The sequence below is a fragment of the Camelus bactrianus genome, chromosome 5 (assembly GCF_048773025.1).
Source record: "Camelus bactrianus isolate YW-2024 breed Bactrian camel chromosome 5, ASM4877302v1, whole genome shotgun sequence".
Classification (NCBI taxonomy): Eukaryota; Metazoa; Chordata; class Mammalia; order Artiodactyla; family Camelidae; genus Camelus; species Camelus bactrianus.
In genome coordinates, this window is record NC_133543.1 from 92590344 (window position 1) to 92607199 (window position 16856).

The 16856-nt window shown below is 44.5% G+C and overlaps 1 protein-coding gene across 3 annotated transcripts in view; it reads right to left on the bottom strand.

Moving 5' to 3' along the window:
• Positions 1-16856, bottom strand: part of SERPINE2 (serpin family E member 2) — a 52755-nt gene that overhangs the window by 15782 nt on the left and 20117 nt on the right. For all 3 annotated transcript variants that reach the window (XM_074364392.1, XM_045512098.2, XM_010948862.3), the window contains exons 2-3: positions 4382-4662; positions 1376-1603 (exon numbers count right to left, since the gene is read on the bottom strand). In XM_074364392.1, coding sequence (XP_074220493.1) covers positions 1376-1603; positions 4382-4640 — 487 coding nt within the window. In that variant the 5' untranslated portion in view covers positions 4641-4662. The remainder of the gene's footprint in view (positions 1-1375; positions 1604-4381; positions 4663-16856) is intronic.

Genomic DNA, 16856 nt, shown 5'->3' on the forward strand with positions numbered 1-16856 from the left:
TTGTGTGAAAAATGGTTCCCAAATCTCTGCTCCTAGCCTTAACTTTCCTCTGCGGCTCTGCACCTACCTCTCCTCCTGAATGCTCCCACCTGAACCTCCAGTTTACAAATGAACAGGTTTAAAACACTGATGCTAGACATTCCTTCCGTTTCACGGGAGGCTACATGCACGTAAACAAGTAATCATCACACGGCATGGAAGTGCTCTCGTGAAGCGCACAGTACAGGAAAATCACACGTCAGTCATAACCAAAGAGGAGGTGCCTCCTTCCTGGGCTGACAGGAGCCAGAGGAGAGGAAGGTACGGAGAGAGGAAAGGGGGAAGGGGAGACAGAGAGGCAGGGGATGAAGAGGTAAAAACTATTATGTAGAAAATAAACTGCAAGGATATATTGTACAACCCAGGGAACATAGCCAATATTCTACGGTAACTGTAAATGGAGTATAACCTTTAAAAGTTGTGAACCACTACATTGTACACCTGGAACTTATATAATACTGTACAGCAACTAACAATAAAAAAAAGAGGCAAGGAAGGTGCGGGGAGAGATCAATCCTGAACCGTAAAGGCTGGGAAGCATATTCTGGGCAAAGAGAACAGCAGAAACAGAAGCAGCCAGAAAGAGAAAGAAAAATACCATATGATATCACTCATATGTGGAATCTTAAAAAAAAAAAAGAAAGAAAAAAGAAAAAAGGACTCCCATGAACTCATCTACAAAACAGAAACAGATTTGCATAGTAAACAATCTTATGGTTACCAGGGGAAAGAGGGTGGGAAAGGATAAATTTGGGAGTTTGAGATTTGCAAATGTTAACCACTATATATAAAAATAGATTTAAAACCCCCAAATTTCTTCTGTATAGCACAGGGAGCTAAATTCAATATCTAGTAATAACCTTTAATAAAAAAGAATATGAAAATGAATATATGTATATATATGCATGACTGGGACATTATTTTATACACCAGAAATTGACACATTGTAACTGACTATACTTCCATTAAAAAAAAAAAAAAAAGAAAGAAGCAGGAAGAAATGAGCAATAAAACCTTCAGATCAGACAAGGGCTTGTAGGCAAGGACTCTGGCGGTGAGCTGCAGTGAAGGAGGAAGTCTGGGGGCTGCCCTGAGCCCTGGGGAGGAAAGTTCCCAGGGGGGACAAGGAGAGGCAGCACGAAAAGGGAAGGGAGGCAGACTGAGCCGTGGGGTCCCCCAGAAAGAAAAGGATGGGGCTGTCAGATGGGTCCAGGCCTTTCATAGCGGCAGGGCCAGCGGACTTGTAGACCCCAGTTCGAATCTCAGAGCCGGACTTGTGCTTTTATCCAGAGTTTAAAATCACACTGAAGAGTTCCCGGGAACCGTGACCACTCACCCCTGGTTTCGTTTCTAACCCACACATTGACGGAATCACAGGCAGCGGTGGGGTCCTCAAAGTTCACGTTGCGGACTTCACACTGAAACACGTCTCGGTTCCTCGTGACGAAAGGCACTTCCATTTTAAAGCCATCCTTGACAAACACTGCGTTGGCCACTGTCACAATGTCTTTATTCTTCTTGGAGACGATGGCCTTGTTGATTTTCTTTAACACTTTGCCGACTCCTAAAGGAGAAAGGAGAAAATGCAGTAACATTTCTGCAAGAGTTTAGGAAAGTTTTTTTTTTTTTTTAACATCTTTTATATTATGGCAAATTAGAACAGTATAACCAAGACAAGCATGAGGAGCAAGAGATGAAGTTATCTGCTTTCTTCCTGGGCTTCTGTTAGGAAGAAAGGGGGCACAGTTCTCCTAAAACGAAGTATAACTATTAATCGCTCCTAAGGATCCAGCTGTGCCTCTAGCTGCAAAACAGGTGTCTTCAAGACATTCTCCACACCTTCCCCAAGCAGACCTCGATCTCCTGGAAGACTTTCCTGGCACTGAGGAGACTGGTTATGTAGACACAGGGGAATAAATCAAAAGAGTCTTCCTACCCCAGTCTCCCTTTCTTAGCAACCTTAAGCACTGTTTCCTTTCCTGCCAAAGATTTAACAGTGCAATTTCTTTTCTCTATTTCAGAAAAAATTAAAAGTATAAGGGGGGAGGGTATAGCTCAAGTGGTAGAACACATGCTTAGCATGCACAGGGTCCTGGATTCGATCCCCAGTACCTTCTTTAAAAATAAATAAACCTTATTACCTCCTCCCCCCAAAATAAAACAAAAGTATAAAATAGGCATCAGAAAGACTACAAAAAGTTGCCTGGTGCCACCATCCCAGAACAATGTGATTTTTACTTGATATCAGGCTCACAAAGTACGGGGATTAATTTTATGGCAAAGTAGGCTTTATTTCACATGAGCCACTCACATATGGTCCATTTAGTTTTAGAGTACAGGAAAGACGGAAATAAGTTCTAAGGATGAAATGTGTTTCCACAGAGAGCTCAAATTACAGATCCGTCTTCTTCTTGGAGTTCTTTCAAAGTGACACTGCCCTAAAACATCAGGCAGTCACCTTGGTGGTCCCCTGGAGAGCTGACCTGTCCCTCTTAGCTAAGGGGAGGCCCTTGGTTAGGTCTCTGGAGACTCCACCCCCTCACTCGTTCCGCAGGGCAGGCCCGGCAGGACCGGGCAGGCACTCTGTAGGACAAAAGGAACAGGAGACTTCAGGGACCAGTCAGAGCACTCATCCCTTCCAGACCCCTGCGCGCCCGGGTCGGGCAGACCCTCCTCTGCCCCAGACTGCCCTGCCTCCATCCTGAACCAGAGCATAACTTCTGTGAGTTGTCAGAGGCTGAGCCCAAAGTAGGCCCCTGAAAACCTACTGGGGCTCCCAAGATGAGTCTGTCTGTCGTGGGAACTGAAGTCATACAATGCAGCTGCCGGAGATTTTGGAGGAAGAAAAGGTGGGGGTGGGGAGAAGCTGCCAAGAGGCCAACATCGTCAAAACTTTAGAAAATACTGCTTAAAATCAATGCGGCTCAGCGTGATAACAAATCATAAAAATCCGGCGGCTATTTTGTAACGATATTGGCCGACAGGGCCTAGATGGCGCTGGGAGAGGCCAGGGCCGCTATCGGTGATTCACTGTGAAGTGATACATCACCAGGAGCGCTGAGCTTCCAAGCAAGGGGCGGCACAGCGCATCCCAAGTATTCAGTCCTTCTGCGCTTCAAGCAGGTGAACAAACTGCAAACTCTTGCAAAAGGGTAATGCTGTGTAAACGGAGCGGGCCGGCGGGCGTTTGGTGCTGGCAGCTTCAGGGGCCACGCTGAGAAAGATCAGGTCCCGCGCGGAGGGAGGTACTTAAGCGCGCATCGCTCCCCTCCTCTCCCAGCGAAGGCGGCAGCGAAGGCGGCAGCGCAGTCAGCTTCCCTAGACCTTTAAGGCCAGTGGGAGGGGAAGAACCCGGGTGGGATAACGCCCTCACTTCCCCACGAAGCCGCTAAGCCCCAGACGTGAAAAGTGACTTGCTTAAGGTCACGGGGCACATGGGAGCCAAAGGAAGGTCCCCGGGCCGTGCCCTGCATCGTGTAGGAGGCAGTGGAAGGGGACTCGGGTGAGAAAAGCTGAGCTGAAGCTAAGTAACGCACTAGGAGGGGTAAGCTCTTAAATTCAAACACGTAATTTAAACTGGGTTTCCTTTCAAAGAATTGAAACCATTTCAATTGGACCTTACTTTAAAGAAAAAAAAATTAAGGTTTTTATTTCGGAATAAAGATACAGTCACAGGAAGCTGCAAAGCAGTATACTGAGCGGTCCCGTGTATTTCCACCTTTCACCCACTTTCCCCCATGGCACTATGTTGTGTGACTGCAGCGGAGACCCACAACCAGAAAACTGCCATTGGTACAGTCGCCAGAGCCCATTCGTTTGTTTCACATGCACGTGCGTGTGTGCGTGCCGGCGCGCAGCTCTACGCAATTTCATCCCCCATGGAGATCCATGTGTCCCCCACCACCATCAAGATGCAGAGTGGTCCCATCACCACCGGGCTCCCCGGTGCCGCCCACCAGGGTCACACCCACCCACCTCCCGGGCTTATGGTTTTTAAAGTACGTTCATAGCCATACGGCGTTTTTAGCTCTGTACACCACGGATGGGGGGGGGGGGGCGGGGCAGGCGGGAAGTTTTCTTTTTAGAGGTGAGAAAATGGGAGCATTGAGAGATCAAGTGACTGACCCAAAGCCCCACAGCTACAGGACAGAGGCCAGAATCCAGTTCTCCAAACTGCCAGCACGGCCACGTCTGTCCTGTAGCGGGGCAGGCCGGCCCTCAAGCCCCGATGGCAGCAGGGAAACCCCTCCAGGCTGCTCTGCTCCTCGGGGCTGTAGGTGAGGAGCCATCCTGCCGGCGGCCTCCCGCAAGGCCCTGCCAGCGGGGCCACGGGCGCACGCACCATTCACGCCGTATCTCATCACCGTGGTGAGCTGCTTCTTGGTCCTGCCGTCGGCTCCCAGCTGAAGCATCCCCAGGACGGACGCGATCCCGTGCGGGGAGACAACGATGTTGTCATGAGGCCGAGACTTGACAATCTGATTGAAAATCTGGATTCCCGTGTCGGAGCCTAGTTCCTCCAGGGACAGAGGGTTGAACTGGGAGCACACGGAGGGCAGCGTCACGGTGGCCACGAGGACGAAGGGAAAATGCCAGTTCATGGTTCCTTCCGGCAAAGACAACCTGAACAAGGAGATAAAGAACATATTTACATTCTCCTTAAATGAACACTTATTCGGGGACTACTTTGTACTCCGCGAGATGATTTACTACATTCAGTGTAACTGAATGCCTTCAGTGTATTCAAGGTAGATCAGTGCAGATTAAATTCTTTTCCTACATTTTGTTGGAGGGATGGGGAGAGAGAGGAAGGAGACTTCCACTCGGTAGGTCCCAGCTCTGCGCCGGACACTATCCTGTTATTTCAGCCTCGTAACCACCTTTCATCCAATTCCACCAATATTTACCGAGGGCCAGCTGTGTGCCAGGCCCAGCTGTGTGCCAGGCCCTTGTCTAAGTGCTGGGCACAGAACTGTAACTAAGATGGCCAAGACTCCTGCCTTCCTGGGGTTTATATGCCAGTAGGAAGACAGAAAATAAATCAGTAAACAATCAAGTCATTTCTGAGAGCGATCAGGGCCACAGCCATGTCACAGTGACGTCAGTGAATGAAGGGCCCGGGGTGGGGCAGCACTGGAGAGGACGGTCAGGGACATCGCCTCTGCAGGCGGACACACGTGTCGAGACCTGAATGATGAGAAAGAGCTGCCATGTACCGATCAGGGGAAAGGCATGCCAGGCAGGGTGGGAATGAAGGTAGACGGTCAGAGATTGGTGTGGCTGTGAAGAGATGTGGGCCAGAGAGAAGGCGTGGAGGTGAAGAAGAAAAAGGGGCCAGGTCACGAACAGCATGCGGAGCTATGTATGGCTCTTGGATTCCATTCTAGGAGCCACGAGAAACCGCTGGAGGGTCTGAAATAAGGGAGTGAATCCCTGCGGTTGCTGTGAATATTTTATGATTACATGCCCATGATTTTTTTTTTTTACCATAAGCTTATTACTTTCTTAATTAAAGAACTGCTCATTAAAATAAATTTGAGTGACGCCCTTAAATCTACAATAAGGCAGAACAACTGGCAAATTCATCAGTTGTGAAGATGGCCTGTTTACACTGATGTCTCCATTACAGGGATTTGTTGGAAATATGTTTTCCTGATTATCACTTACTGAGCTTGGCTATGACAAGTAAGAGGTAGGAACTTTACATGTGTTTATGGAAAAGCAAAGACTTCCACTAAATGAGAACTTCGAAGTGCCCTGCGTCCGACAGCAGTGGATGCCAATAAGTACACGTGTGGTATTGACTCAATCTGATGGCTTATATGCTTTCTTTTTCTGTTAATTATTTTTCATTGCATCATCAAAATAATGTTTATTGAGCGTGACTGAGAAAACGAGTCTGTTCAGTCCCGAGCCTCACTCACTGTTAGCTCCAAGCACTTTCCAGGGAGAGTGAAATTCACTGCGCTGGGAAGAGGATTGTCAGCAGAATCAGAGTTCCCTGCCTGCTCCCCGTGGAGCACACGGGGCCACAAGGTGAACCACGAAGGCCACCGTTCACAGTGATGTTGCAACTTTCTTATATATTGTGAAACAAGCATGTTATAAAAAATTTAGAATATTCAGCGTTTATCCAGAGCTTAATTGTAAAATGGTTGTGTAAACGCAGCCGTCTAAATTCAAAACATGTAAGTGCCCTACATAAGCTCCCACTGGGGGCTCCCCTGTGGCCAGCGCGGCCTATTTTGACTTTGGCACCTTGGACTGGCTCTCATACCATGAACATCCCCCTAAGTTACTTTCAGCCTGTTGGACACTGGAGAGCTTCCAGATCCTGACTAGGGAAGCTTTACTCATTTCATCTAAGAATTAGACTTCGGGTCCGCTCTCCCGGCCTCTCTCCCTTTTTTCTTTCCGGAAATAAATTTCCTCTTTAAAGTTTAATTTACTACAAAGCCATCCTAAGTATAAAACAATTTGTTCCATCTTCGTTACAAATGGACAAATCCGGTGACTGGCGCCAACTCCATCAATCTGAACCATTGACTCTTGCATTAAGCTCTAGTCTGGCATCTGCCTTCAGCATCCAAAATCTACACTCCCCTAAGAAATCCTCCTGGATTAGCAAATTTTTGAATAAATATTTGAATCTGCATAATCATAAAGGACATCAAATTTGTTTTGCCTCTAATAGCTTAAAGTTGATTCACCCAAACACCATAGATTTATGTAGAAGATCATCAAACAGGTAGAAAGGATCGGTAATGAGAGAAAGTTAACAGCTCCAAGGTTTTGGAGTCAGCAGAGACAGTCTCCCAAATAAATAGCCATTTTATTTAGCAGAATTTTGCTTGGTTGTGAATTTTTGCTAAAAGAACAGTTTCATTATGAAGCAGGGGAAGGCTGCCACGGGTGTTTTTCTTGGTTCCTTGGATTTGGGACGTTTTTGAGAGATGTCTGTGTGTCGTTTCATAACAGTGCGCTGGGACAGGGTCAGGGCTGTGCAGAACTTGGAATCAGAGCTATTTTTTGATTGATGTTCTGGGCGTAACTTCTTCTTGGCCTCAGTTTCCTAGGCTACATGCTCACTCATCTAAACTCACCTGGCTTATGTTCGTGTCTAAGTTTTCACTTCTCTCCAAAGTTCAGTAGCTAGGAGAGTGGGTGTTGATCTATACATACTTTGGGCTGATAACATTCCTACTATTAATACATATTCATATACAAATAGATAGTCTTTTACATGAAGTAACAGTTGGCGTTAACAGGCTTTGAAAGGCTCACTCTCTAGAACAAGGAGAGCTTCATTACGGGAACACCATAGTCATCTTCCGTTTATTTTTATTTTTTAAGAGAAATTACACTTTAAACTTTCAATTGAGAAAGAAGAAATAAAGATGTTGCTCAAATGTACTGCACAGCATCAATATGAATGATCACAAACCTGTTTAAATGTTTCCACTTCTTGAATGATCTTTTCATAACAGTAAAAAAATAAGTCTCTACTTTAGGCCATCATTGGAGGGTGACCATAAACCTATAAATAAAGCCATTACCACAGGTACTCTCTTCCAAATGTGGGTTTTTTTCCCCACGGACGTACAGCTTCTCTTAGGCTAAACCTTTCCTTCCCAGTGCAGGGAATGTTTTGAAGTATCTGGGTGCTGCTTTGAGCTTCAGGCGAGATTTAGTGTAGCTAATAATGGGCTGGTAGTTATGCAAAGGCCAGACTCGGAGAGCATCTCCACATTATAAATGTACCACCTGCCACGGGCAGACGCTAGAGAAACACTCTCTGCAGACCCCGTGACCTCAGCCTTCACCTCTAGACAGATGCTGCTCAAACCTGCAGCTCAAATCCTCCGCTGCATTTCAGTGCCGTACTTCCCACTGTCTGCTGCCTATTTTGTTTTAAAACAACTTTACTGTGGTATAACTTCCATACAGTAAACTACACATATTTCAGATGTACAAATCGGATGAATTTTGATAGGTGTGTACACCTATGAAACCACCGCCACAATCAAGTCACCTTTCACTTCTGTCACTCCCGGACTGCTGCCTGCTTTCATCTGATCGCCCAGAACACCATCCTGGCCTGAAAACTCCTTCACTGATGAGCTGTGGAGGACCACGAGCTTGGAACCTACCCACTCTCCTCGCACAGGGCTGGCTTCTTCTTAGGCCTTGGTCTTGCCCGTGGCCTTGTTCTTGCCCGTGAATTTGCTTCTCTCTCCCCCTCGCCCTCCACCTCGATCACCCGTGCTCCCCCCAACGCCTTCTGTGGCCTGCGGGAAGCTTCCCCTAATTGTCCCAGATGGGGCTGGCCGCCCTCTTCTCTGAATTCCCACAGCCTTTCCTCTCTGCGCCTCTTATTTTGTTTCTCAAGTATGCTTTTCTCCCCCTCTCAACTAGACTGGAAGCCCACAGAACGCAGGGCCACGTTGGCACTTTGGAACCTAGTGCCACAGGCCCCCGTGTAGGGCCTAGCCATTGGGTAGACACCAAACCAGAGGCTGATGCATGGAACTAATCCAGCTGCATGGCTGTTTGGTTTGGAAGACCAGGCGTTCTGAAAAGATTTTAAACAACTACAAGTTAAATGATGTCACAGACAATCTAGAGTTATTCTCAGGGAAAAATGAAAATGAATGGTTCTCTTATTCCCATGGCAAACACCCTGCACAGCCACCACCCCAGGGGCCGGGCGCCTGCCTCCCTGTACCCACAGCTCCCTCTGCTCCCGCGGCCCCGGGCCCAGCCAAGCCGGCTGCCATCGCTTACATGAGCTCTCTGGGCTGTGACGGCCCTGGTGGCCGGACACCTGCACTGAACGGATGCTCACGGCTGAAACAGTGGGAGACTAACTGGTACTGCTGGTCACCGATGATGAAGCTTCTTTTCAACCTTACACATTCTTTTCTTACAAAATAATTATATTTTACATATAACACCTAAGCAAATGATAAATAAGAAGATAGCTGTCAGCTCAAGTGATAAATAATATGACATCTGTCGGGCCTATTTAGTTTAACAAAGATGTACGTAAACAGCTTTGGGGGGAAAACCACTGACAGGACTCTTCTGGCTCCAACTCTTAGCCAGATGATTCACATCTGCTTCACGATGACCCAGGAGCGTCTAACAAACAGAAAATACTCCATCCCTTCTCTTTCTCTAAAAAAAGGTTTAAATGCTATATTTTGTAAAATGCATCTATTTTAAAAATCTTTATAAGAGATTTCAAATACATGCAAAAATAAATCCTCAATATCCAACATCCAGATAACATAATTATCAACTCATGACTTATTTTATTTCTTCTAAAATCAAAGATTATTTTGAAGCAAATTCTAGATAACACGTAATTCAAAATATTTTCAGTATACACTCTAAACCTAAGGGATACACACACGCACACAATATCATTATCCCACTCAAAAATTAATTACTCTTTACTGTTAAATATCTAGTCAGTGTCCAAACTTTCCTGATTGTCTATTAGTTTTTTTTTTTATGGTTTATTTGAAACAGGATCTAAATAAGTTCCACAGATTGCCACTGGTGGATATGTCTCTTGTCTTTTTAAAAATCTTCCCCTACTTGCTTTACTTTGAACTTTTTCCTTGGGATTTTTAATGGAAGAAATCAGCTTATCTGTCCTGCGGGGTCTCCCAGGCTGAAGTTTGCCGATTGCATTCATGCGACGCAGTTTCACAAGTTCCTCGGTCCTCCTACTGCCTATAAACTGGCAGTTAGACCTAGAACAGAGGTCTGCAAACTCCTGGGCTAGATCTGGCCACGCTTTTTGTTTTGTCTTCAGCTGTGTTCAAGCTCCCGCAGCAAGTTGAACAGACAGCTGCCCAGCTGGACCACAAAGCCAGAAAACACTGACTACCGGGGCCTTCACGGGAAGTTTGCCAACTTCTGCTCTAGACGCTGATCAGATTCAAAGTTCTTTTTTGCAGAAATATTTCATAGAGGTATTGCTCAGGGTGCTACAGTCAGGAGACAGCAGCCGTCTGTCTCTTTTTTGTGATGTTGGCAGTTAGTCATGATCGTTGCCTCAGGGCATTGTTTTTTGGGTTTTTCTTTTTTTCTTGCATGTTATTATTTTGTTCGTTTGATTTACAATGTTGTATTATTAGGGCTTGCCAAATGGAGCTACTTTCTTTCTTCATTTATTAGTGGGAGTATGTCTATAAAAAGAAATTTCCCATAACCAACTATCTGGCTATCTTGAGGTTCAGTTTGTATAGCAAAGGCAAGATTCATCCCCTGTATCATTCTCAAATAATGACCTGGTTACCCAGAATTCTTAGTGTTGACCAGAGCGGGTTTGTTTTGTTTGTTTGCTTAGTATAATTATGAACGCATGTTTTTCAGCATATTTTAAGGGTTTTGATCTATTGAAATGCTATTACTTTTATTGATGCTCAGAACGGGCCTCTTCAGGTTGGCTCCTGAACCTTTCATATGACCCTACAGTCTCAAAAGCTTCCTTGTTTCTGGTTTGGCAAGATGATCCAGGCCCATTTTGCATATTTCCTGTCCCAGTTGGAATCAGACACTTCTCTAAGGAACTCTGGTTCCTTTCAGTGAGAGACAGTATTTAGAGACCACAATCTGAGTCTCCTCACCAAATCAACCCTAAATTAACAGTGGGGATAATGGGCAACAGCAGTGTGGAAAAATCCAAATCCATTTACATCCCTCTTTGGACTGTATCCAAACACTGAAATTCAAACTACAGAAGACAGACCGCTCACAGGAGAACTGGTTTGCCTCCCATGGCTGTAGGCCCCGGGGAACATGCACTGGACGATGAAAAGATGGGGGAGTGAGCTGGGCATGAGAAGGTGGATTCCTCTCATGTGAAGGCAGTGAGTCTCCTGGATCCTAAGAGTGGGATCCTAACAATGCAAGTGCCTGGAGTGTACCCCTGGCCCACAGCAGGACACCGACAGTCCCCTACTTCACCTCAGGGGGCAAGCAAGGTGGGACAGCCAGGGCCCTCCCCTCAACGAAAGCTGACATTTTTCTCAAGCACTGGGAAACTGCTGACCTCCTGCTGGTCGCTAGGATCCTGGTTCTTGGAAACTAAGATCCTTTATGAATCTACCTCTGGATTCACCAATTCTAGAGAGGCTTCAGCAGGGAGAGAAAAACAGCACGTCAGATTACATTAGTCACAACATCTCCCAACAGCTTTGTTCACAGAGCTTCCCCTCCAAAAATCAATGTGAAGGGAAAGTGTCAGGCTGCCAAACTGAGAATTCCCAGAGGCCTTAAGTAGGGCTGTGCTGCCCAGCAGTCAGGCCAAGTGTTTCTCACCAATACTTGGCCAACAGGCAAAGGCCTGACTGTTAACGGTGTTTGGCAAGAGGCATCCTGGAGACCTTCAGGAGTTGACCAACAGAGATGAAGGCTGTATCTGCAAAATGACTGCAGTTGTTAATGCACAAATATTTGAGGTTAAGCCTCAAGTCCGGACCTATAACGGAGAGAGGAGGACTCTGGTCCCTCAAGCTTCTATAAACATTGCTGAAATATGTCTGCCAAATACCTACCACTTCCTCTTAAGATAGAAAATTAAATGAACATGCAAAACAAAGGGCATCTTGATACTCTTGGGAAGCATACAGCGTCATCAGAATGAGTCAGCATCTTTAAGACTGAGGAGGAGAAACAGGAAGTGCCAACCAATCCAGGTGCCAGGAGCCTGGTGGTACTAAAACGAGCTCTTCCAGGTTACTAGAGAGGCTTAGAGACCTTTTTGGATCTTTTTTCTTAAATTTTTCCCAGACTTCAGAGTGTATGCTCGATCCATGATACTAATTAATTTAGCCAGAAGGAACCTAAAAATACCTAGGAAAGAAATGTTCAGCTACTGAAACGTATGGTAACAATGTCTAACAGACTCCTTCAGCAAAGAGACATATATCTTAAGTACACTCTGACAACCTGGGGCTTTTCACCCACATATCAGTCATTCTGAAATCTCTTTTGGGGTGAAGAGGGAAGGCTAGCAGGAAGAAGGCAACTGAGGCTTTGTTAGTTGTCCATCTTTTAAAATACAAGATTATGGAACATTTATTCTATTTTCCTCTAAGTGTCAGGGGAAATTCTTCTAAGGTTCCAATCCCAATTTTACCATCCAGAGCAAGGGATCCAAAGCAAGCCATAATCTTTATGAACCTCAGCTTTCTCCTTCACTCTATCAGAAATCAGATTTCAGGGGTGGTCATGGGAATGCTACATGCACAAACAAAAGACAGACAGGAACCAGCACAGTGCCTGGCTCAGAGTAGGTGCTCAGTAAACGCTGGCTCCCTTCCCTGGTTTCCTCAGTGCCCAAGACCCGAAATAGTCTGTGACTTTTATTTCAGTAGCTATTTAGAAAGGCTCAAGGATCAAGTTAAGAAAATACATCAAACATGATACTTCTGCCTTGATACAGCCCTGTCTGTATCTTCATAACTTCTTTAGACTATTTGAGACACAGAATAAGACCAGGATGGTGTACTCCCACACCTCTGTAAGAGAAAGGGAGGTCACATTATGGTTGGGGTGGAGGTAGTTAAGTATGTTCCAAAATGGTTCTGACGGCTCTTTCGTGGGTCTGAGATGTGTTTTTTCAGTCTGCTGACTTGGGTCATTAAATCTGTTTTACACATGGTGTCAAGTCCTATAGACTTTTTTATTGACAAATCTTTAAGACACCGCAGTTTATATGGGTGATTTTCTAATCGACAGACAAGAGGTGTCCTAAGATACTACAGTGATTATTGACCGGTGATTCTCAGTCTTTAAAACAAGGTAGCACCTTTTTGAGGCCTAAAAATGTATTAGAGATGCATCATGACTAATGATATTTTTTTTAGCACTGGTGAAAATACATGATAAAATACTATCATGAATTAACAAACACGAGTAAAATGCACATTCTTTTTTATCTACACGTAAAAGCATCTGGATACATTTTAAGAATCATATTTTGAGATATTATTTATTCAGTCTATACGCAAAGCTAGACCAGGAACAGGACTTTTCTGGCTCCTGAGAATAACTCTGATGTTGTCTACAGGTCTTCTACTCAAAGGTGAGAAATTGATGCTCTCTAGATTGTTGCTAATAAGTGAACAGTAAGTGATGAAGTGAAAATTGAGAAAAATCTTCCTGAAATGCAATTTTTGGTATATATAATCTTAAGAATGTGTATATCTCTTGGAATATACCCCTATCAATCAATCCTAAGGTAATAATCAAAAGGAACTGGGTCTAAAAATGTTCACCGTGGAGTTATTTCTAGCAGCAAAATCACTGCAATATTCTTTGCAATATAAAATTGCAATAGCAATGATCATTGCAACCCAAATTTCTGATGGAGGGACTTTGTGGGTGAGCTTTTAGCAGCTGTGTGCACTTATCCTCTAGCTTCTGTGTGCTTTGTTGCTGTTTCTAGTTGTTACTTTCAGAGGCTTGCTGGTGAGGGTTGGAGCCCATCATCTTAGTGGGCTCTCAGTGGCTGGGAGTTTACAAACACCATTCTGCCATCCAGGAGGCCAACAGCCTCTGACTACTGGTCTGGAGCACAGAAGACCAGCTCCTTTGCCTCGAGGTGGCAAAGACCACCTGAAGGTGTAACTGAACCTCCAGAGCCTCCCATGGGATTAGGGTGACTGGAGGTCTTCACCTGATATCGCCCCCATGATAGGCTGCCTCCCTTTCTAATTCCCACTTCTCCCATCCCCTTACTGTTTCACCTGGGAGCACTTCCTCAATGAATCACCTGCACTTTATCCTTGACTCAAGGACTGCATCTGAGAGAGCATGACCTATGACGTCCAACAATAAAGGACAGTTCATGACATCCATCCAACACAGTTATCTTTCAGAAGCTAAGAAACTATCTTTGAAGAAAACATAAAGATATGCTAATATATTCTGATACAAGCAGCTCATACAACTTAATAACAAAAAACCAAACAACCCAATCCAAAAATGAGCAGAAGACCTAAATAAGCAACTCTCCAATGAAGACACACAAATGACCAATAGGCACATGGAAAAATGCTCAATATCACTAATTATCAGAGAGATGCAAATCAAAACTACAATGAGGCATCATGCCACACCAGTCAGAATGGCCATCATTCAAAAGTCCATGAACAATAAATGCTGAAGAAGGTATGGAGAAAAGGGAACCCTCTTACACTGCTGGTGGGAATGTAGTTTGGTGCAGCCATTATGGAACAGTATGGAGATTCCTCAAAAAACTAAAAATAGACTTACCATATGATCCAGCAATCCCACTCCTGGGCATATATCCAGAGGGAACCTTAATTCAAAAAGAGACATGCACCCCAATGTTCACAGCAGCACTATATACTATATGGCTGAGACACAGAAGCAATCTAAATGTCCATTGACAGATGACACGATAAAGAAGTTGTGGTATATTTATACAATGGAATACTACTCAGCAATAAAAAATAATAAAATAATGCCATTTGCAGAAACATGGATGGACCTGGAGATCCTCATTTTAAGTGATGTAAGCCAGAAAGAGAAAGAAAAATATATCAGTCATATGTGGAATCTTAAAAAAAAAAAAAAGAAAGAAAAAAAGGAGGACACTAATGAACTCATCTAAAAAAGACTTAGACATAGTAAACAATCTTATGGTTATCAGGGAAAGGGGGTGGGAAGGGATACATTTGGGAGCTTGAGATTTGCAAATGTTAACCACTATATACAAAAATAGATTAAAAAAACAAACTTCTGTATAGCACAGGGAGCTATATTCAGTATCTTGTAATAATCTTTAATGAAAAAGAACATGGAAATAAATATATGGATATATATGCATGATTGGGACATTACGCTGTACACCACAAATTGACACATTGTAACTGACTGTGGTGATATATCTGTTAATTGAAAAAAGAAAACTACTTACGGTGTAATTAACTATATAAAAATTATACACAGGCACAGAAAAAAGACTAGGCAGACAGGTATCAAGATATTATCTATATAGTTATTTTTGATGGTGGGAACTTGAGTTAAGTTTATTAGTCTTTATATTGTTTCATATTTTTCAAACTTTCTGTAACAGACACATCACTCAAAACAAGCATCCCTTTTTTATTTATTTAAAAAAATCAGCAGGGACTTAGATCAGCTGAAATGTGTAGGAAGGGGGAGCAGAGAAGGCAATGGAACATGAGAACAGTGGTTAAATCACAGGATCATAAAAACTTGAATAAAAATTGGTGCTTTTTGTAAAATGAGAGAGTTGAGAATATAGTAGGATCCTTTTATCTACAGTGAAATGAAGTTATACCCCATTACAACCCATAAATCATTTCATGTTGAGCTTTTTCAGTAAGTGGTGGCTTTATTTTGATGGACATGATTCGACCCATTTTTGTGGCTAAATCTATGTATTAGATATTTAATGGCAGGGATTACAGTTAATTTTTTTATTTCCTGGTTTAGCATAGTACCTAGTATATAGCTGGGATTCAATAATGCTTATGAAATAAACTGTAATTCAATGGAAATTAACTGTCTTTTTTAGGCAGCAGCAGCAACTGCTATTGCTAACTTAAAAAAAATTCCGATTTGCTTGTAGAATACACTCACGTTTTCAAAAATATTAGCCATCATTTACTGAATGCCTACTATATGCCAGTTACTGTCCCTGGAGCTTTATACATTTAATGTCTAGCTGAATCCTCAAGTTAAGAAGTAGGCATTAGTACTTATATTTTATAGATGATGAAAACTGAGGCCCCGAAAAATTAAATAACTTGCCCGGACAGTACAGATTATCCAAGGTGAAGGGATGTCTGAAAATTGACACTTTTAGCCAATCTACCATGCTGAGTCTTGTGATGGAGTTTAAAGGGTCAACCAAGGAAAAAGGGAAGAAACGCTAACTTCTTTCTACCTCTCTGTCCTGTGCTTAAATCATCAAACACTCGGAGTAAACAAGTGACCACAGCCTTCCAGGGGACAGGAATTGAACAGGATGCTTGTGACTCTAGTGCAGAGGTTCCAGCTGAGGCGGGGGGTGGTGTGACACTGCCTCCCAAGAGACATTTGGCAATCTCTGGAGATGTTTTTGGTTGTCATGTCTGGTGGTGGTGGTGGTGGTGGGGTGATGACAATGGCTTCTAGTGGGTTGAGACCAGGGATGTGGCAGACCCTACAGTGCACAAGATGGCTCCCCACCACAAGAATTATCCAGCCCCAAACCTCAGTCGTGCCGAGGATGAGGAAGCCTGGTCTAAGGTACAAAAATACACACACTCCAACTCTTCCCCAGTGTGTCACCAATGACTTCCCTTAACTCAGAATTGAGGCTCCAGGCTGAAGTCACAGGCTATTTCTTGTTAAAGCAACAACTGCGCTGACACCAGCTGTCACAGAGCACCCCCACCCCAACCAGAACTTTCGACCCAAGGCTTCTTTGCAGAGGAGAGGAAGGAATCCGGTCCACCACTTCTGTGAATCCCAGAAGGGAAGGTCTGTGCTACCAGTAATTAAAGCTCAGGCCTGTCAGCCCGCCTCATCACATCAGGTTCCTCCACAGCCTGGTGAAGGGGTTCTGCAGCTGGAGGGGGGAGGCCTGCGTGACCCTGAGCCTCCTGTGAGGAGCACAAGGGAAGGAAGGCGTCTACACCAGGCCAGGCTGCTCCTCTGCGGGGGGAGGACAAGCCTCCACCTCCTTCTGCTGCAGCTGCTCTGGGCACCCCGACATCCTTCCCGTAAAGCAGCAGCAAGGAGCCGATGACGCCGACACGGCC